At 44.7% G+C, this 20,928-nt stretch overlaps 1 protein-coding gene across 1 annotated transcript; it reads left to right on the top strand.

Annotated features, from left to right (window-relative positions):
* Positions 1-286: 286 nt before the first annotated feature.
* Positions 287-20,928, top strand: SARS1 (seryl-tRNA synthetase 1). Its single transcript, XM_039251099.1, has 11 exons — positions 287-493; positions 7,129-7,199; positions 11,345-11,422; positions 12,621-12,779; positions 13,758-13,901; positions 14,657-14,812; positions 17,565-17,786; positions 18,354-18,483; positions 18,754-18,911; positions 20,024-20,153; positions 20,506-20,928. Exons 1-11 carry the CDS (start codon positions 358-360, stop codon positions 20,661-20,663), a joined length of 1,542 nt encoding a protein of 513 aa, XP_039107030.1. The 5' UTR covers positions 287-357; the 3' UTR covers positions 20,664-20,928.

Below are 20,928 nucleotides of genomic sequence, written 5' to 3'. Positions count from 1 at the left end.
AGCTGCTAGAAGCCAGACACCATATTGGCAGGCCTCTGCCTGGCTTGAGAGATGCCCTTTAACATGAGGAAACTGAGGCACTCACTTTCATGGGGCAATGAACGACCCTACCACACAGGGACCAAGGCCACGAACCAGACCCGCCCTGCGCAAGACCTGAAAAGCCCACGCCCAAGCACACCTTCGGATCAGCTGCCCAGTCTCGGACACAGTTCCTTCCGGCCGAGAGGGGGCGCCTGCGCCCTCCGGCCGCGCCTGCGCGGAGAGGGCGGGTCAGCGCGCCGGCGCAGTGCGGCGGTAAAGTGGCTGCTGTGGTACGTTCCTCACGTCCCTTAGTGTGGCCCGAGACAAGGAAAGATGGTGCTGGATCTGGATTTGTTCCGGGTAGATAAAGGAGGCGACCCGGCCCTCATCCGAGAGACGCAGGAGAAGCGCTTCAAGGACCCGGGACTAGTAGATCAGCTGGTGAAGGCAGACGGCGAGTGGCGACGATGTAAGTACCAGTACGATCAGGGTGTCCCCCGGTCCTAATACCAACTGCATCTCCGGTCTCGTTACCGCTCCCGAGGCCACAGCTTCTACCCCTCGTCAGCCCCCTCTCTGGTTGCGGTGACTCCGAAGCTCTCCCTATCCCCCAAAACGCACTGGGCGGGCCGGGGCCGTCCCACCTTTTCCCTCCGTCCGGGCGGTGGGAGCTGCCTTCCACGCCTGCTCTGTGCGGATTTCTGGTCCATCTGGGAAGGAGCATGGCGCGTGCGCATCAAGAGCTGTCAAGCCTTCCTGCGGCAAGGGTAGCCAGAAGAAAGCTAGAGCGGGAGGTTTGGGGTGGGAGGATCTCCTTTCCTAACACTCATCTTTGGTTGCTTTCGGTCCCTTTCTCAGCTTTAGCAAGGCCCTAGTGGTTTCCCTCTAATTTGATAGGATCTAAGGCCCCAGCCTGAGACTGAGTCATGTTTGCAGCGTAATAGTTCAGTCCACCCATATCGGAAGTATTTTGGGACTTGGGCAGCCGCTCCTGGCTGAAAGCAAAGATCTCGAGCTTTTGGGAAGGTTCATACCCTCTGCAGGCATACCTGTTAGAATCGAGGAAAGACTTTTCTGTAGTAGAGCGGGCATGGGGAGAGAAGTGCGGTGAGGCAAGAACAAGCTTGTAACTACTGAGGATGTTTAATTGTGATTTATGCAAGTTTTCCGGAAAGGATGTTAGCAGAGTTGGTCTAGAACCTGGAACTGATCCGGGCATCTTTTGTAAAGCTAAATAAAACCAGAGAACCCTCTGCCTGTCAACTTCTGCCTGGATTAACTGGAGTAGTCACTGATTGGCCGGAAGCTGTCAAGCACATGTGATTCTTTTTTTTTTTTTGTCTGATGCAATAGGTCTGCAACCAACTGAGGGCCAGGTTTTATGACCGCACACTGCAAAGGCACTTGGTGTCCAAAAATGTGGATTTCTGTTAGGAAAATTGATTTTCCTAAATTCATCAGGGTATAGGATAGGAAAAGAGTATTTGTTTAACTCCTGTTGTCTGCTAATTCTGTAGTCTCATTCATTCTAATGTGGTATTTGACTGTGAGATGCCACCACTCATTCAGATGTAAATCTGAATTTTTGATTGCAATGGAATTAAATTAAATGGAAGGAAAAAACTAGATTGGACACTTTTACTGAATCAGAAGTCAGAAGTATCAGATTTTGCGTCAGGCTGGTTATTGCACAGCTGTTAAATGACTTTGAATGTGTTAGTCTCTTGTCTATAACATACGCATCCACAGAAAATTCTGTCCCTTACTTGATGAGTGGATATATGATGAAGAGATGAGTTCTTTGGGGACAAGGCTGTGTTTTATTCACCTGTATGTCCTAGGAGCTAGGGTATACACATACATACAGGAAATACATCTACACATGTATACATTTAATTCCAGTACCTGGCTCTGTACCTGGTTCTTGGTGAGGGCTTGACAAAGGTTTATTGAATTCACGAATAGTTTCTGTGTTCAGGCCTTCTGTATGAAAAACAGTTTATGTAGTTTATTTTCATCTGTTGACTTGATTCTTTTCTTCCCAACATCCCTTCCCAATTCATGATGTTTACCAATTCCCTGGCTGCCCAAGTTGGACTTCGACAGATCTTATATCGAGGTTCTTTTACATCTGAACCTCAGATCAGAGGTTGGGCTTCTTTTGTTTTTGGCCGCCATAAGGACTTGTAACTCAGAGCCACATTAAAAACTCAGATCATGTTCCCTGAATGAGGACGCAGCAGACTTCACAAGTATACCTATTTGTCTGCCTATAGACTTGCAAGGTACCATGAGGGCTTCATGTGGAACATAGATGTCCGATATAACTTGGAGTCATAGTATCCTGTTGGAGTTGACCATAACTCTTCTAACTCCAAGGATGCAAACTACAATTTATTTTTAATAAAGACTAATATGGCAAGGACACATTTGGACATATGATAAGCATTTGTCTCGACTATTTCCAAAGCTACTAGATTTCAATGTGTCTTGAAATCTACTAATCACAGGAATTCTATCTAGCCTGTGCAATCCTGCACGAGATTTCTCTTTACTATCTGTTGAAGTTATTTCTACTTAACCCCCCTGCACATGCCTTAAGTCAGGGCCTTCTCATTGAGAGAATTTTCTGTTTTCAGTTTCACCCCCAGGGTCACCTTGTGCAGGGCCACATCCAGGACACGCGATCTTTTTGGAGTTTAAATCTAATCATTTTATTTTACATCCAAGTTTAAGTCTTGCAGTGACATTCTTACCTTAAAGCAGCGCTGTCTGATAGAAATATAATGTGAGCCACACATGTGATTGTAAATTTTCTGGTAGTCACTTAAAAAGGGAAAAAAAAAAAAGCCAAGAAATTAAAATTTTTTAAAATTTTCTTTTGGAGAGAGAGCGTCCATGAGTGGGAAAGAGGGGCAGGAGGTAGAAAGAGAATCTTAAGCAAGCTCCACACTCAGCATGGAGCTCAGCACAGGGCTCCATCCCATGACCCTGGGATCATGACCTGAGCCAAAATCAAGAATTGGTCATTCAACCAACTGAGCCACCCAGGCACCCCAGGAAATTAATTTTAATACTACCCAATATGTAAAAACGTACTGTTCAACATGTGATCAATATACAAATTGAGATATTTTACATTCTTTTTCTTTTTTGCAAGTCTTCGGAAGCCGTTGTATATGTTACGTGTACAGTATATCTCAATTTGGGCTTGCCATGTTTCATGTCCTCAGCAGCCTCATGTGGCTAGTGGCTACCACATCAGACAGTGTTGCCCTAAAGCCTAAAAATGCAAATTAGTTAACAGAATTTACAAAGCTCCCCTTCTTTCACTCCCAACATACGCTCTCCTCTCTTTGTTCTAGCCTGTTATGCTACCTGTATGCTCTTTCACACCTCCGCGATTTTTGCCTCTTGGAATATTCCTTACCAGGCTGCTGCCCCCACTCCCATCAACCCTCTTTGCTAAACCAACTCTGTTCCCATAGCACTACCTCACTTGTTGAGTGTTCTCTGTGTCTCATATATCTCATTGTAGCAGTTATACTATTTTGATATACAGCGTTTCTAAGCTTATTTTTTATTGAGATGCAATATATTCAGTAAAACATGCAAATTTTAATGTGCAGCTTAATGGGTTTTATAAATCTGTACCTGTGTAACCACCACCCAGAGCAAGATCAAAGACATTCGCAGCAAGCATCCCAGCAGGCTCCTTTGGCAAGGCCCCTTCCAAAAATACCAGTATTCTGCCCTCTGTCACCATAAATTAGTTTTGCCTGATTTTGAACTTAATATAAATGGACTTACATAGCATATACACTTTTGTATGTGCCTTCTTTCTCTCAAAATTATGTCTATAAGATTGTTCCATCTTTTCACGTGGAGTAGCGGTTGGTTCTTTTTCGTTGTTGTACAGTACTCCATTATGGAAATATACCAATCATCATATAAATACACCCATCAGTTCTACGGATAGCCATTTGGATTACTACGAATTTGAAGGTGTTATGAATAAGGTGCTATGAACATTGTTTTGTGTGTCTTTTGGTAGACATAAGCACTCATTTCTGTAAGGTATATGCCCTGAAGTAGAGTTGTTGAATCATAAGGTAGGTACATGTTTAGATTTAGAAGATATTACCAAATAGTTATCCAAAGTAGTCATAGCAGTCAACACTCCCACTAGCAAAAGAAGAGTTCTAGTTCAACATTCTTGCCCCTAATATTGGCAGTCTTTTTAATTTTAGCCATCTGGTGGATTTGTAGTGGTATCTCATTGTGGTTTTAATTTGTATTTTCCTGATGACTAAAGATATTGAGCATCTGTTCATAAACCTGTTAGTACTTGGATAGCCTATCTTAAAAAGTGTCTGTTCAAGGATGTTGACCAATTTTTATTTGATTGTCTTTTTCTTGTTGATTTGTAGGAATTCTTTATCCATTATGGATATAAGACCTTGTCAGATGTATATATTGTATATATTTTCTCCCAGTCTTTAATTTGCCTCTCACTCTTTCAGTCATTTAATGAATAGAAATTAATTTTAATGAAGTCTAATTTATTGATCTCTTCTTTATAGTTTGTACTTCCTGTCTTCTGTTTAAGAAGTCTTTTCATATCCCACGTTCCTGAAGAGATTCTCCAGTATTTTTTCTAGAAGTTTTATTACTCTGCCTTTCACATTTAGGTAGATAATTCATCTCACATTGGTTTTGGTATATGATGTGAGATAGAGATCAAGTTCATTTTTTTCCATGTTGCTCTGCTTGCCCATGATAAAATGCAGCAAGCTAGGAATAGAAGGAACTACCTTAATCTGATAATAGGTATTTATCAAAAAGCCTATAGCTAATGTTCTTAATGATGAAGTACTGAATGCTGCCCCCCCTGAGGTTGGGAACAAGACAGGATATTTGCTATCACCACTTTTAGTCCACATCATGCTAGAGGTTCTAGACAGTATGATATAAGGCAAGAAAAAGAAATAAAGGATTGGAATAGGATGCAGTGACAGATGGTGACTAGGTTTACTGTGGTGATCATTTTATAGTGTATACAAATATCAAATCATTATGTTGTACACCTGAAACTAATACAGTGTTCTATATCAATTATACCTCACTAAAAAAGAGAAAGTTATTATTTGCAGATAACTTGTTTATGTATGCAGCATCTGAACTGTTAGAATTAAATTTAGCAATGGGGCGCCTGGGTGGCTTAGTCGGTTAAGCGTCCGACTTTCGCTTAGGTCATGATCTCATGGTTCGTGGGTTCGAGCCCCGTGTCGGGCTCTGTGCTGACTGCCAGCTCGGAGCCTGGAGCCTATTTCAGAGTCTGTTTCTCCCTCTCTCTCTGACTTTCCCCTGCTCACACTGTCCCTCTCTCTCTCATTCTCTCTCTCTCTCTCTCCTAGAAATAAATAAAAATATTTTAAAAAAAGAATTAAATTTAGCAAGATCACTGTATATGATATACAGAATCGATGATATATATTTTTTTAATTTTTAAAAATATTTTCTATGTTTATTTATTTTTGAGAGAGAGAGACAGAACGTGAGCAGGGGAGGGGCAGAGAGAGAGGGAGACACAGAATTTGAAGCAGGCTTCCGGCTCTGAGCTGTCAGCACAGAACCCGACACAGGGCTTGAATTCATGGACCACGAGATCATGACCTGAGCTGAAGTCGGGTGTTTAACTGACTGAGCCACCCAGGTGCCCCAGTGATATCTCTGGATACAAATTATAATTAAAAAGCATCTGATATCTAGAATACTTTTAATAAATGATGTTCAAGATTCCTGCAGTGAAAACTACAAAACATTGCTGAGAAATTAAAGATAATGAAGGGATATGCTATGTTCATTGATTGAAACATTCAGCATTGTTATATTATTTTTTAATTGTCTTATTTTCTTTTATTTTCAGCACATAGCATGATATTTTCTTTTATATTCCCAGCACTTAACATAGGACCTTGCAAATAGGAGGGACTAAATAAAATTTTTAAAAACTTTTTATGTCAAAATAGTTACAGATTCACAGGAATTTGCAAAAATAGTATAAGAAGGTCCTGTGTGCCCTTCACCCAGTGTTCCTCAGAAATTGACATTGCTACAGTCCACAGACCTTATTCAGATTTCACCAGTTTTACATGCACTGTGTGTGTGTGGGGGGGGGGGGGTTCTGTGCGACTTTATCCTGTGTGTAGGTTTGCATAACCACTGCCACACTCAGGACAGAACTGTTCCATCACCCCAGAGATCCCTCTCACTGCCCCTTTGTAGTCCATTCTCTTTTCCCCTCTCCCTTCCAACCCTGGGGACCGCTAGTCTGTTCCTCTCTAATCAATGTAAGTGAATGAGAAAGTAGTTACATCATTTGGTGCTGAAGTTTACTAGTTCCAGTTCAGCAAAACCTTAAAAAATAGCTGCCTAGGGCTGTCTCATTTCTACTCATCATTTCACCTATCAAAATTTTGATTTTTGCTGTATTGCTCCTCGGGCTTACATTCAAGAGGTCCAACTTCTGCTAACTAGACAAATGAACCATAATACTGACACACTACTTTGGGCCAGAATTCCCCTGTAGGCTGATTAGTGCACTGCCTTCCCAAAAGAAACTAAAGTATAAAAAACTTACTCTCAAGGCTGCCAGGTGAGATTTATGTCAGAGCAAAGGGAAACACACAAACCATTTCTAGCACAGAGATGTAGCAAACAAGTTCATGGGTCTAGAAACAAGACTACGCTCTTTCTAGATTCCAGCACCTATCACATAGTTTCTTTAAATGGGTTTTAAGATAATTGAGCAAGTTATAGTTAACTTGCGTTTTTTCCAGGTTTCTCAGATGTGTTACTTCACTGTGGCAACATCCAGCTTATGATACTTTCTAATTTCAGTCCCAGAAGGGACTTTTCCTTGTCATCAAATGCTGGGGAAATCCTCTTGTCACCACTATATGCCAACTAAATTGGGGGCTCTAAAGCTGTAAGATTTCACAGCTTCATGAGATCCTTTAGCTCTGCCTGAAGAACATGAGTAAGGGGGGGTGTTTTAATTATCACATGTCTTTGGTATATTTTGGATTCTTTCTTCTTCAGGCCGATTTCGGGCAGACAACTTGAACAAGCTAAAGAACCTGTGCAGCAAGACAATTGGAGAGAAAATGAAGGTGAGAGCTGGGTAACGGCCTTGAGAGCTTGAGCAGAGGGGCTTCGTCTTGCTCTCGGTTAATACTCACGTAGCGTCTAATTTAGTACCTAATTCTAGGAGGTACTGAATTTCTTACCAGGGGAAAATGATTTAAAAAATAAAAGAAGGAGGTGGGGAAGGGAACTCAGAGGCACCTTCAGGGGAAGGTGAGTCCAGCTTCTGTCTTCAGATATGCCTTGGTCCTTTCAGGCTGCTGTACCAGAGTGCCATAGATTGGGTGGCATATAACCAAGGGAAGTTTATTTCTCACAGTTCTGGAGTCTGGGGAGTCCAAGATCAAGGGACTGGTGGATTCCATGTTGATGAGGACCCGCTTCTTGGTTCATAGGCAGCCCTCTTGTCGTGCCCTCACGTGATAGAAAGGAGCTCTCCCGGGTCTCTTATAAGGAGGGCACTAATCTCTTTGATGAGAGCTTTGCCTTCATGGTCTACTCTACTCTGAAAGACCCCATTTCCAAATACCTTCACACTAGGGATCAGGTTTCAACGTACAGATTTGGGGGAGATAAACAGTCTTGTTGCAAGATAAGATTCTTGCCACATTGCTCATTCATTGTCTATTTTGTTCTTATAATAAGAATATAAATTCCACAGTAATCTTATCCAGTTATTTCTGGTTTTTTTAAATTTTTTAATGTTTATTTACTTTTGAGAGAGAGAGACAGAGCATGAATGGGAGAGAGGCAGAGAGTGGGAGACACAGAATCAGAATTAGGCTCTAGGCTCTGCGCTGTCAGCACAGAGCCCTGCGTGGGGCTCCAACTCACAGATCACAAACCATGAACCACAAGATCATGACCGAGCCGAAGTCGGCTGCCTAACCAACTGAACTACCCAGGCGCCCCTTGTCCAGTTATTTCTAAAGCTCAACCTGCAGTGCCAAAAAGGTTTACTTATGGTGGACTTGAGATTCTTAGTCTCAGTGTAGCCGTGCTGTTTAATGAAAGGAGCACAGACCGGGAATTCAGACCTGGATTGTGGCTTCAGGCAAGTCACTTCTGAGCTTTGGTTTTCTCATCTATGAAATGTCAATGCTAACATTCACCTACAGAACAGAGTTGGAAGAACTAAAGTTTTTAAATGGGGAGAACCTACAACATTGTAGTTATTCAGCAATTTTAAGTAACGACAGAGAGCAGGTAGTTACTGGCCTTCATCCAGACTCCTTCCTTGCTGGAAGAATGTTAAGTTTCAGCTTGGGCTTGCTTTGGTATTCAGGATAGTTCATGTTTGTAATCTTTCTTCAAAAATATCCTCGGGGCACCTGGGTGGCTCAGTCGTTGTATGGCCGACTTCAGCTCAGGCCATGATCTCACAGTTTGTGCTTTCAAGTCCTGCATCCTTGTCGTTGGGCTTTGTGCTGACAGCTTAGAGCCTGGAGCCTGCTTTGGGTCTGTTCCTCCCCCACTTGAGCTTGAGCACTCTTTCTCTCAAAAAATAAATAAATGAAAAAAAATTTTTTTTAAAGAATGAAAGATTTTCTCATTTTAAAAAAGTTCTCTTATCCCCCTAATCATTTAAAAAATTGTTTTGTTTTTTGTTTTTTTAATGTTTTATTTATTTCTAGGAGAGAGAGAGACAGCGTGAGCAGGGGAGGGTCAGAGAGAGAGTGAGGTACAGAATCTGAAACAGGCTCCAGGCTCTGAGCTAGCTGTCAGCACAGAGCCCGACGTGGGGCGGGGCTGGAAGCCACGAACCGTGAGATCATGACCTGAGCCAAAGTTGGACGCGTAACCAACTGAGCCACCCAGGCGCCCCTCCTTAATCATATTTAAAAAACATATTAAATGCTCCCTAAAATCTGTCTCATTTGTAAATTGCAAACCTCTACACTAAACAAAAACATTGTAAAATTTTGGAACCTGAGCTAGTAAAGAGTATAACAGAGTCCTTCCGGATTCTAGCACCTTACATTTCATGATAATCTGAATCCTTCTAACAGTATCTTGTTACACTTTCAGCTTGTGACTGGCTGTGGAAATTGATATTGAAAATCATATAGTTTTCTTCCTTTGGGACTCATGATGCTTAATCATTTGCATGTCAGAGGCCCCATAATTATGTTAATTCCAGTGTATGCTCCTGTCTGTATTCTTTGGGGCGGATATACAGTGTCAGCCAAGTGTTATCGTAGCAAGAAGATGGAAGTGTTTTCATTTGCAATAGCATTCTTAGATCCCTTTACTGTACCCCACAACGAGTGTTCTCCCTTACTGTCCATTAGAATGGTCTTAGCAGTGCTCTGATTATATAGTGCTTGAAAGTGTTCAAAGCCCTTTTATGTACATCTCATTTTGGTTTTGATCTTTGCTGCAAACCTGGGGTATAGGTAGTATATTTGTCAACCTTATTAAAAGGGTAAGAGAATAGGCTTAGGAAATTAAGGGGCTTTCCTAAAATCACATCATAAATTAGTTGCAGGGCCAGAACTTGAACTTGGAACTTGAATTTGCTGCCCAGAGGAATGATCAGATAGCGAAGGCACCTCAGCCTGTCATGGCTACTAGATATGGAAATCTTGGGATTTGAGGCCATTTTTTCCTACCTCAGTAGTCTATGCTTGTTCTTAAGAAGACTGATTCTGATATTTTCAGACTTTTGCCACTTTTTAAAAAATGTTTATTTATTTTTGAGAGCATGAAACAGAGAGTGTGGCAAGGACAGAGAGGGGGAGACACAGAATCTAAAGCAGGCTCCAGGCTGTCAGCACAGATTCTACACTGGGACTCGAACCCACAAACCACAAGATCATGACCTGAGCCGAAGTCAGACGCTTAACCGACTGAGCCACCCAGGCTGGACTTTCGCTAATTTTTAAGATGAGTTTGCTTGAGTTACTGAAGGGTGTGAGTTATGGTTAACATCCTGGCTTCTCACTTTGGTATATGTGATTGTATAATAAATCTACAGGATTTCTATGCTTTACCCTCAAAAGACTTGGTTCCTTTCTTATGACTCAGTTTTGTGCAGTGGTTTATAAGGTTGTATAAATGTAATTGCCTATCATTTTATGTATAGAATTTTAAAAAAATCTTTAAGACATTGTACATGATTTATACTTGCAAAGCAGGCTCTGAATCTCAACTTGTTCTTTCACAAGTTTTGCTGAGGTCTTACATATCTTGTTATAATGGCCTTTGATAATTTTTTTAACTCCTTTTTTTTTTAAATGTTTGTTTGTTTATTTTAAGAGACAGAGAGTGAGTGGGGGAGGGGCCAAGAGAGGGAAAGAGAATCTCAAGCAGACTCTGCACTGTCAGCATAAAGCCAGACACAGGGCTCAGACTCCCCAATTGTGAGGTTATGACCTGAACCAAAACCAAGAGTCAGACGCTTAACTGACTGAGCCCCCAAGAGCCCCTTTCTCCTTTTAATTTGGGAAGAATTTGACTCCTAAAATTATCTTCTCATGCCTCTGGACAATGATTGGAAATGATTTGGCAGAATATCATAAAGAATGGGAGAAGAGAAACCAGAGAGGAGAAAATCTAGCCCTGGGGTATGTTGTGCCGTGTTGTGCTGATTGCTTTAAACTTAGTTCCAGGTTTGATGGCATCCTGTTAAAATTTTGTTTTCCTTGGCATCCTAATATTCTATCATCACTTGCATTTTTTCCCCTTTACCCTCAGTGCTCAGTGCTGGGATTGTTCTTAGCAATTTTGTTTTCCTTGGCATCCTAATATTCTATCATCACTTCCATTTTTTCCCCTTTGCCCTCAGTGCTCAGTGCTGGGATTGTTCTTAGCAAGTTGACCAGGATTCACAAATTCACACCCAGGCACCTGCCCCCGCACTGAGCAGTGTTATGAGCATTTTCACACGTTCTTGGTGACCATAACTACTCTGCATCCAGGGCAGACATTCTTCTTCTCACTACTTGTTGATGTCAGCCCTCTGACCCCGTGGGTTAATTGATCTGGCCAGGATCAAAAAGCTAGAGAGTGGCAGGATAAAGGACTTGGAACAATTCTCACTTCCAGTTTACTCATTTTTTCTCTCATGGGTTGAGCTTTTAGATTAGTTTATATATCAATTTGGTGTGCGCTTCTAAAACTATGTCAAAAATTTTCTTTTATTTAATATATTGTTTTGTTGTCCTTGCAGAAAAAAGAGCCAGTGGGAGATGAGTCCATTCCAGAGGATGTGTTAAATCTTGATGACCTCACTGCGGACACCTTAGCTGTAAGTTATTGTCCTTTCCTTTTCTAGGCTGGGTTTCTGTTCTTTCATTGTACCTTTATTCCCAGACAGGCAAGCACTCACACTCCACCCCACACAGCACTGTGGCACCCTTGAATGTGCTCAGCGGGAAATGTCCCTGCCTGCTCTTGTCCTCTACACCTGAGTGTTTGTTACATCACAGAGATGGAGACAGATGGAGTGGAAAGGTCGAGAGTAGGAAGAAGAGGGGAACTGAACTATGTTTCATTTATAGAACTCCCGTTTTCACAAAGTCAAGGAATTTTTCGATTTGTTGGAATTCAGTAAATATTCCCAACAGTGATCCTAGAGGAGTAATTTTCAAGTTTTTAGTCACCGAACCTTTTCTTAAAACCTGTAACACAGAAGCATAGCAAGGGAATAAAGACACAAAAGCAAAAGGTTGCTGTACTTGAAGGGCTAGGTTGGGGGTGCTGTTCCTGTTCATCCCCATCTGCTCAGGGCTCCCCCAGCCCCGGGAAATCAGTAGTTTGAAACACTTGCAAGAAGGAATACAAAATAAGCTTAAGACAGGTTTCTTGCTCCTAATCTTTCTAGGGAACAGTTAAATGTAGTACATAAGAGTGGTAAGTTGTTTTAATCAGGAATATTGGAAGGTACAAGGTTTTTTTGGTTTTTTTTTTTTTTGAGAGAGAGAGACAGAACATGAGCTGGGGAGGGGCAGAGAGAGAGGGAGACACAGAATCAAAAGCAGGCTCCAGGCTCTGAGCTGTTGGCAGAAAGCCTGATGAAAGGCTCGAACTCACAATCTGTGAGATCATGACCTGAGCTGAAGTGGGATGCTCAAGGCTTAACCCACTGAGCCACCCAAGCGCCCCCAGAAAGTACAAGTGAAGGGAGAGAGCTCTGAAAAGAGTTACAGTATTAAAAGCCCTGAGATATATCGGAACGAGAAGAATGGCCAGAATTTATCTATCTCTGCCTTAGGTACCCCAAAAGAAAATGCCAGTGAATTTTAAAGGGCAAGAAAGTGTGTGTGTGTGTGCGCGCGCGTGTGTGTGTGCGCATGTGTAATAAATTTTGGTTCTTTGAAAGCTTTCATTGTTAATTTTTAAAATGCTGTCACAAGGATTGTCATTAGAGCACAGCAGGGCAATTGAATCTTATTCCTTCTGTATCCTTGACCTGCTGTGGCCGGGGTTCTCCTTTTCATCTACAGAACCTGAAAGTCTCACAAATCAAAAAAGTCCGACTCCTCATCGATGAAGCCATTCTGAAATGTGATGCTGAGCGGGTAAAGCTGGAGGCAGAGCGCTTTGAGAACCTCCGCGAGATCGGGAACCTTCTGCATCCCTCTGTGCCCATCAGCAATGATGAGGTAGGTGTGGGTGCCGCAGCAGGCGGCCGACACTCCTCGCCTCCACGCGGCAGGGGCGGGGTAGGAGGAGGAGAGTGAAACACTGGCGCCCTCTGTATAATAGGCCTTGTGTCAGAAGCTGGCTCTTCGTAATATTTGCTCTGCCCACCAATTGAGAATTGAAAGAGTCAGATCCTCGCCTGATTGGGAAGTGGCGGAGACAGCAGGTAGGAGGAGACTCCTGGCACAGAAATCTCTTCTAAATCGGGCCACTGTCCTCCACTGTGTGTGTTGCCCGTGGTAGCTGCGGGTCCTGTGGGAGGGATCTGCTAAATCACCCTCACCCCTCACCCACACCCTGCTGAGAAGCTGCAGGTTGAAGGGAAATCTGCATGATAAAAGTCTCCTGCTGAGTGGGAGCTTCCCCAGCACAAAGCTGCTCTGAGCCCAGCCTTTGTTCCCCGACACCCCAGCCGGGGCTAGGCCCATCTGTGCCTCTTTCATTCATTCCCTGGTGAACGAGTGTTAAACTCCCTGCTGCCTGGGGTGGGAGACTCCGGAGGTCAGGGCCCTGAGCCCGCCCTCATGTGGCCCCGGGACCAATGAGAGCCTGGAAAAAAAAGAAATCTACATTCTCCTCTGTACCCCAGGCGATGCTGATTGGGGGGGAGGGGGTTGTCCTGTTGCAGGATTTTCCAGGAGTCCTTTAAAAGGGTAAAAAAAAAAAAAAAAGTGAGAAAAAGACCTCTTAGAAATTCATGATATCAGTTCCTTGGCTAGAGTCGCTTCTAGGAATTTGTGAATTATTTCTGTGCTGAGCACAGATTCTCTAGCCAATTCCCTTCCCTAATGTCTGTACACAACGACCAAAGCCTAGTGCTTGAGTTCAGCAGTAGTTTCGCAAAGCTCTAGGTTGTTCTTGGAATGGGGTTTGGAAAGGTGGAGGTCATGGTGTTCAGCAATCTCGTGCATCTTTCTCTCCTGCTCTTGTTTCCTTAGGATGCGGACAACAAAGTTGAGAGGATCTGGGGTGACTGTACAGTCAGGAAGAAGTACTCTCACGTGGACCTGGTGGTGATGGTAGATGGCTTTGAAGGCGAAAAGGGGGCCGTGGTGGCTGGAAGTCGAGGGTACTTCCTGAAGGTAAGAGTCAGGAACCAATGGCGATGGGATTATAAAAAAAGGAGCTAAAAAAAATATGTGCAGAACACATAACCTACTTAACGAAGCCCACAAATCCAGCCCTTGGTCTTGTCTTTGTTCTGCACACTTACTGGCAGTCAGATGCAGTTCTCTTTCTGAGGCAGGAGAGTGCTTATCAGGATCCCCTAAAACAAAAGCCACTAAGTGACCCTCTCTTATGAATACGTGATACACTGACTGAATCATGACAGTCTGCCTTTAAGGAGCTTGGTGTACTTGGACCTCAGACAGGTAACAAAGAGTCGCGCCCACTTCAATGAGTGCTGGGGTGTGAAGAGGCCCAGAGGGCTATGAGAACGGGTAGCTAGAGGCAACAAACCCAGATTAGTTGGGACAGAGGACAGATGAATTCAGGGAGGATTTCTGGAAGGACATGGGAAAATAATCTTGGAGATACTGTACATATACACACATACGTAAATGTGCTTTACATATACATGAGTTCAGTGTCGTAAGAGTTAGCGCAAGAAAGCCCTCCCGTGCACCGTGGGCGAAGAATCCTTTTTGCCTCACTTTGCTTCTTACAGCGTGCCTAGGCGTTTGTGTTAAGAAAGAATCTCTTGGGTCAGCTGTTTTGGTTCACGGTCTTTGCCGGCCTCCTGTGTGCCCCCCGTTGCCTCTGAGCGTACGTTCTAGCAGAGGAACATGATGGGGATAGAATCCAGTCCCACAGTGCCGTGTGTCTGCTCCTTTAGGGGGTCCTGGTATTCCTGGAACAGGCGCTCATCCAGTACGCCCTTCGCACCTTGTGGAGTCGGGGCTACACTCCCATTTATACCCCCTTCTTCATGAGGAAGGAGGTCATGCAGGAAGTGGCCCAGCTCAGCCAGTTTGACGAAGAACTGTATAAGGTGAGTAAGCCTGGGGCCGGGTGGCAGAATGACTTAAGTTATGAAGTTTAACCTCAAAGCTACAGAGCAGTGCTGACCAGTAGAGCCTGCTGCGATGATGGAAATATTCTGTATTGTGGCTGTTGAGCACGTAAAATGTGGCTAGTACAACTGAGGAAATAAAATTTTAATCTTTATTAATTTTACCTTAAATAGCTGCATGTAGCTAGTGGCTACCATACTGGACAGTGCATGCATAGAGTCTATATTATCTTTCCCCAGGTAATGTGTGACTTATCTAAATTGAGCATACTTTAGTACTATGGGCTTTGAAAAGAAGCACATTTTTTGAATGCTTGGACAAAAGAAAATTATTGAAGTGACTGATCTTCTCATATGCTTATACTCCTAACCCCAGACTAGTTGCTTCTAGAAAGTGAGACATATTTTCCTTGGAATGGATGTGGCCTCTAGGTTGTGACTCTTTCACAGCCGGGGACCATCTCAGGGGAGCAGAGCTATTCACGCTGAGAGTCAGAGGGTCGTTCTGATGAGGCGACACTAACACCAGCTGTGGCATCTACAGTCTGCCCAGCACTCAGAATTTCTAGAGCATCTCTGCTAACAGCTGTCCCTCACACCATAGTCTACTTTCACTTGTCCCCCACCCCCCTTCTGTGAGAAGGGGGTGAATTTGTTCCTATTGGGAAGGACGTAGTGCTCTTGGGCTCACTTGACTTATCTTAGGCAGAGAGAGGACTTTAACAGTTAGAACTTCTTCCCACTGGGTCCTTTTGATGAGTTCTAGTTAGGCTTTCATTCAAGTTGCAGTGGGAAGCAAAATGTTTTCTAAACCCTGATCAATAGTGTAACCTTGATGTCCTCCCTCTCTTCTCTTTCTTTCTTTTACTTTTTTTAAATGTTTATTTCTGATAGAGAGCATGTATGTGCACACATGTGGCGGGGAGGGGAAGGCAGAGGATCTGAAGTGGGCTTTCTGCTGTTGGCATAGCCCCCAACGCGGGGCTTGAACTCACAAACTGTGAGTTCATGACCTGAGCTGAAGTCGGACACTTAACCCAGGGACCCCTTCCTTTCTTTCTTTTAATGAGGAGAGGAATGTGTTCATGTATCAGCTGAAACCAGTTTTCTCTTTTCTTTTTCTCTTCCCCAAGATTGGATAATCATTAACAGAACTTTAGAAGGATGCCCTGCAGGTAACACCAGAGAGAAAGCTTATATGGAGGATTATGAGAGAGACTAGGTGGCGGGTGCCCCTTATGTTTTCTGCGTTCTCCCTCCCTCTCTTTTCCGGATGCTTCTTGGGTCCACATGCAGGGAGAGTCACAGGTCTCAGTAGTGAGAGTCTGGGCCGGCACTTCTTGCCTAATAACCTCACTTTGTGACTTCTCTGGAACAGCGCTGTCCAGTAGAACTCTCTGCAATGATGGGAACGTTCTGTGTCTCCTACCTAGTGTGGCAGCACCAGCCACATGTGACTGTTGAACACTTGAAATGTGGCTAGTGCAAGCCAAGGAACTAAATTTTAATTTAATTGAGATAGCCATCGGTGCCTAGTGGCTGTACCTTGTTAGACTGTGCAGCTCTGGAGTTTTTCGCCATTGTACGTGGGTAGCCTGACAAGAGGCTAAATTCCCACGGTCAGGTAGCAATGTAATCTTCCAGGGGAAGTTTCCTCTCTCCTTTTTTAAAAATTAAGATAATACTACATGACAAAATTTGGAAAAGATGGGGGGAAGTCATCACCTTTCTCAATTCCTAATACAACAGTTAATTTTTTTTTTAACATTTTATTTATTTCTGAGAGAGAGATAGAGACAGCGTGAACAGGGGAGGGTCAGAGAGAGAGAGGGAGATACAGAATCTGAAGCAGGCTCCAGGCTCTGAGCTAGCTGTCAGCACAGAGCCCGACGTGGGGCTCGAACCCATGGACCCTGAGATCATGACCTGAGCCGAAGTCGGACGCTTAACCGACTGAGCCACCCAGGCGCCCCAATAGTTGACATTTTTAATATCCTTTTGGGGGCTTTTTTCAGACATCTATCATTTCCACTACTTCTAGTCACAATATATACAGATTGCATCAGCGTGACATCAACGTCATTTCTGTTACTTTGTGATCTTCATAACCATCATTTTTTAATGGTTACATAATATTACATGGCTGTGATGTAGGGTTGTCGGCTCTTCCCTTGTTGAAATATTCAGAGGGCTTCCTTTTTTGCCATCAGTAAGCCATGTTACAGTGAACTTTGTCTTGTTTATACGTTTTTATCTTCTGCATTACTTTCTTCAGCCAAACCACAGTGATTCTTTAAGGAGTATAATCCTAGACTAACTCCTAAGTACCCAGAAAGCAGAGCCTGGGTCTCCTTTTGCCCAACAGTGGCAAACTTGGCACTTAGTAAACACCTAACAAACATTTGTCGAGTGGATTCATTTGTACTGCCACCAGCGCAGCCAACCATTGTGGGCCACTATACATTATTTATAAACGTCTCATTTATTAGATAAGTAAAAAAATACTATCAGAATATTTTATCTACTTTTAATTTGCACGTCTTTGATCTCTGCTAGGGATCCCATTTTGGAGTGACCAATTCCCTCCTTTGTCTTTTAGCTTCCCCTGTTCACTTCCAGGCTGGAATTTAAAGTCAGCTTTCCCTGTACATCACTCGCATCTTCCCTGCGGTTTCTTATTCTAGCTGAGGTCCTTACCCCCCCTCTTAACTAGTAGAGGTCTGTCCTACAGGTGATTGGCAAAGGCAGTGAGAAGTCGGATGACAACTCCTATGATGAGAAATACCTGATTGCCACGTCAGAGCAGCCCATTGCCGCTCTGCACCGGGACGAGTGGCTGCGGCCCGAGGATCTGCCAATCAAGTATGCCGGCCTGTCCACCTGCTTTCGCCAGGAGGTGGGCTCCCATGGCCGAGACACCCGCGGCATCTTTCGAGTCCACCAGTTTGAGAAGGTGAGTGGTCAGGTCAGGCTGAGGAACAGGATCCTTCTGTGCATCTCTGCAGGGTGGTTAGAGGAGAGGCAGGAGCTGTATGGCTTGGACCCACCCCAGCTCCGCCCTTGCCTCTCGCTGCCGACACATTTCTGCCCAAGAAGCGTGTGCTGGAGCGGCTGCAAACACAGACCCTGGAACCAGGTTGCCTGAGCCCCAGCGCCAACTCCAACACTTAGCAGCTGTGTAACCTTAAACAAGCTGCTTCTCCTCTCTGTGCTCAGTCTCCTCCTCTGCAAACGGAGGATAATAATAGCACATCCCTCATTAGGCCTGCTGTGAGGATTCAACTAGTTGACAGGGATAAAGTACTGAGAACAGTACCTGGCGTGCACAGGGCAGAGCTCCATGTAGCATTTGTCCTTGCGGCCATGGTCCAGTCCAGCGCCGACCTCGTGTGGTGCCCCAGCCTCGCCCGACTCCCAGGGGCGAGGGAAGGGGTCTTCAGGACAAGGATGTCTCCCACTTCAGTCCCTTAGTTTATTCGCCCTGTCCCGTCGTCACAGTCTCCTTGGGTCCCCCCTGCAGATTGAACAGTTTGTCTACGCGTCACCGCATGACAACAAGTCCTGGGAGATGTTTGAAGAGATGATTGCTACCGCGGAGGACTTCTACCAGTCTTTGGGGATCCCTTACCACATTGTGAATATTGTCTCAGGTATCGGCCTCCCTTTCCCGCACCCCACAAACACCACCCTCACCTGCGGAGCTGCCACACAGAGCAAAATAGCTCACAATCCAAGTACTTGCCCACATTAATTAAAATATCACACTCTTCTCACTTGGGAGTATTTGGTGATAAGAATATCTGAGTATGATTCCACTTCTGGGGAGAGGATGTGGATTAAGGAATTCTGCAGGTTTGCTAAAGGTCAGCCTTTTGAAATCCCTTCCCTCCTTCATGAATTCTAGGGGTTTTCCCTTACAGGTTCTTTGAATCATGCTGCCAGTAAGAAGCTTGACCTGGAGGCCTGGTTTCCGGGCTCAGGAGCCTTCCGTGAGTTAGTCTCCTGTTCTAACTGCACAGACTACCAGGCTCGCCGCCTCCGAATCCGATACGGGCAAACCAAGAAGATGATGGACAAGGTAGATGGCCCCTGGGGAGGCAGGAAATAGGGCCTTGTGCAGAACAGGTCCATCTTATTTCTCAGTCCTTGGAGTATGGGAAAATCTGAGCTGCTCAGCCTAGACCAAAAACAAAATCTGGAAGTGACTTCTGCTGAATAAGCACTGAGTGTATGTTTGTGTGTATTTTTAAGTTCATGTATTTTGAGAGAAAGAGTGCGTGCATGGGAGAGGGGTAGAGAGAGGGAAAGGAGAGAATCCCAGGTAGGCTCCATGCTGTCAGTGCAGGGCCCGATGTGGAGCTCAGTCTCCTGAACAGAACTGTGAGATCATGCATGACCTGAGCTGAGATCAACAGTCAGACACAACCGACTGAACCACCCAGGCGCCCCAGGACTGAGTCCTTAAAAAAATTTTTTTATTGTTTAGTTTTGAAAGAGAGACAGCAGGGGAGAGGCAGAGAGAGAGGGAAACACAGAATCTGAAGCAGGCTCCAGGCTCTGTACTGTCGTGTGTCGACAGCGCAGAGCCTGACATGGGGCTTGAACCCACAAGTCTGAGATCATGGCCTGGGCGAGGTTGAACACTTATCCATCTGAGCCACCCAGGTGCCCCGAGTCCTTTTAGATAGAAACCTGAATCTAGCTCTATTCTACAAGGTAATCCTAGCTTTTCTCTTTTGGGCTTTGTTTTCTGTGACTCCAGATAAAGGATAATCCCCATCTGTCTACAGAAAACAAGTTGAAGGCAATGTCTTCCCTCTCAGCCAAGAAGGCCTGGGTTTGTAAGCTTATCTCTTCAAACCCAGTTCTCAGGCCCTAATCTTTTCCAAGTCAGGGACTTGAAAGGGGTTAAAAGGAGAGGTACCCTGGTAGTTTCCTCCTCCTCCCCTCAAAGGGTCCAGCTCTTCTCCATTTGCTGGGACCTACCACTTGTCCCTCACGGAGACATGAGGAATCTTCCTGGAGTTACCTAATAGGCAGTAAATACTAAACAATTCAAATCCAGGAAAAGATTGGTAATGATTTTGGTCTGGAAAGTTACAGCTGGGGAGTCTGGCTGAGTGGGTGGTTCCTGGTCATGAGTAAGACCAGGCTGAGTTTCGTGTCCCTGTGGGGACCCTGTCTTCACAGGTGGAGTTCGTCCACATGCTCAATGCCACGATGTGCGCCACCACTCGCACCATCTGCGCCATCCTGGAGAACTACCAGACAGAGAAAGGCATCATCGTGCCTGAGAAATTGAAGGAGTTCATGCCGCCAGGTAGAACTCCCTGCCCGGCCATCTTCCTCCTCTTGCGTCTTCACGCTCTTCTGCACAGCAAGCCCCTTTCAGAATGTACCAGTGTTTCTTTTTCAGTGACAGTCCCCGAACGCTGCCTGCCCTCTGGTGCTGGGCATCACAGGGGGCAAAGCTGAGAGAGTAGCCAGGACAGGCGTGATGTCTGTTCCAGTGCAGCTAAGATTCAGATTGGGGAGGAAAAGAATTAATGACACCAGTTCCGATCGTGGGTGCCCTTTTGTTCACAGGGATCGTCGTCTTCTAGAACTCTCCCCAGAGGTCCTGGGGCTTTGACTCCTGAGAAATGATAGGTTACTTGGCTCTCTCCTTCCAGGTCTCCAAGAACTGATCCCTTTTGTGAAGCCGGCCCCCATTGACCAGGAGCCATCAAAGAAGCAGAAGAAGCAGCACGAGGGCAGCAAAAAGAAAGGGGCAGCAAGGGATGTCCCCCTAGAAAGCCAGCTACAGAACATGGAGGTCACCGATTCTTGAACATTCCTTCCTCCCAGCTTGTCAGGCTTTCGTTTCTGTCAGCTGGGATCTGAGAGCCTGCCCTTGGGCAGGGAAGCCAAGCACCCACCCGTCCCCGCCCCATCTGACTGCATTGCTAAGGGGCATAGTCTGCCGTGCACAACACAAAAGTTCCTGTCTCTGCATCCAATCACTGATGACTGACAAAACTATGTAATAAAGCATCTCTGGGGAAGGCTAGGACTCTTCCCCAGTCTTCTGCCCAGGGCTTGAACCCTGTCTCTAA

This window comes from Hyaena hyaena, unplaced genomic scaffold (genome assembly GCF_003009895.1).
Source record: "Hyaena hyaena isolate Hyena2069 unplaced genomic scaffold, ASM300989v1 scaffold_390, whole genome shotgun sequence".
Classification (NCBI taxonomy): Eukaryota; Metazoa; Chordata; class Mammalia; order Carnivora; family Hyaenidae; genus Hyaena; species Hyaena hyaena.
This window is presented reverse-complemented; position numbering and strand designations above follow the sequence as displayed.

Excerpts from the sequence above, each read along its gene's own strand:
- SARS1 (XM_039251099.1), top strand. The coding sequence starts at position 358 with ATGGTGCTGGATCTGGATTTGTTCCGGGTAGATAAAGGAGGCGACCCG. Across the intron at positions 7,200-11,344 it reads CAATTGGAGAGAAAATGAAG|AAAAAAGAGCCAGTGGGAGA; the intron begins GTGAGAGCTGGG and ends TTGTCCTTGCAG. Across the intron at positions 20,154-20,505 it reads GAAGGAGTTCATGCCGCCAG|GTCTCCAAGAACTGATCCCT; the intron begins GTAGAACTCCCT and ends CTCTCCTTCCAG.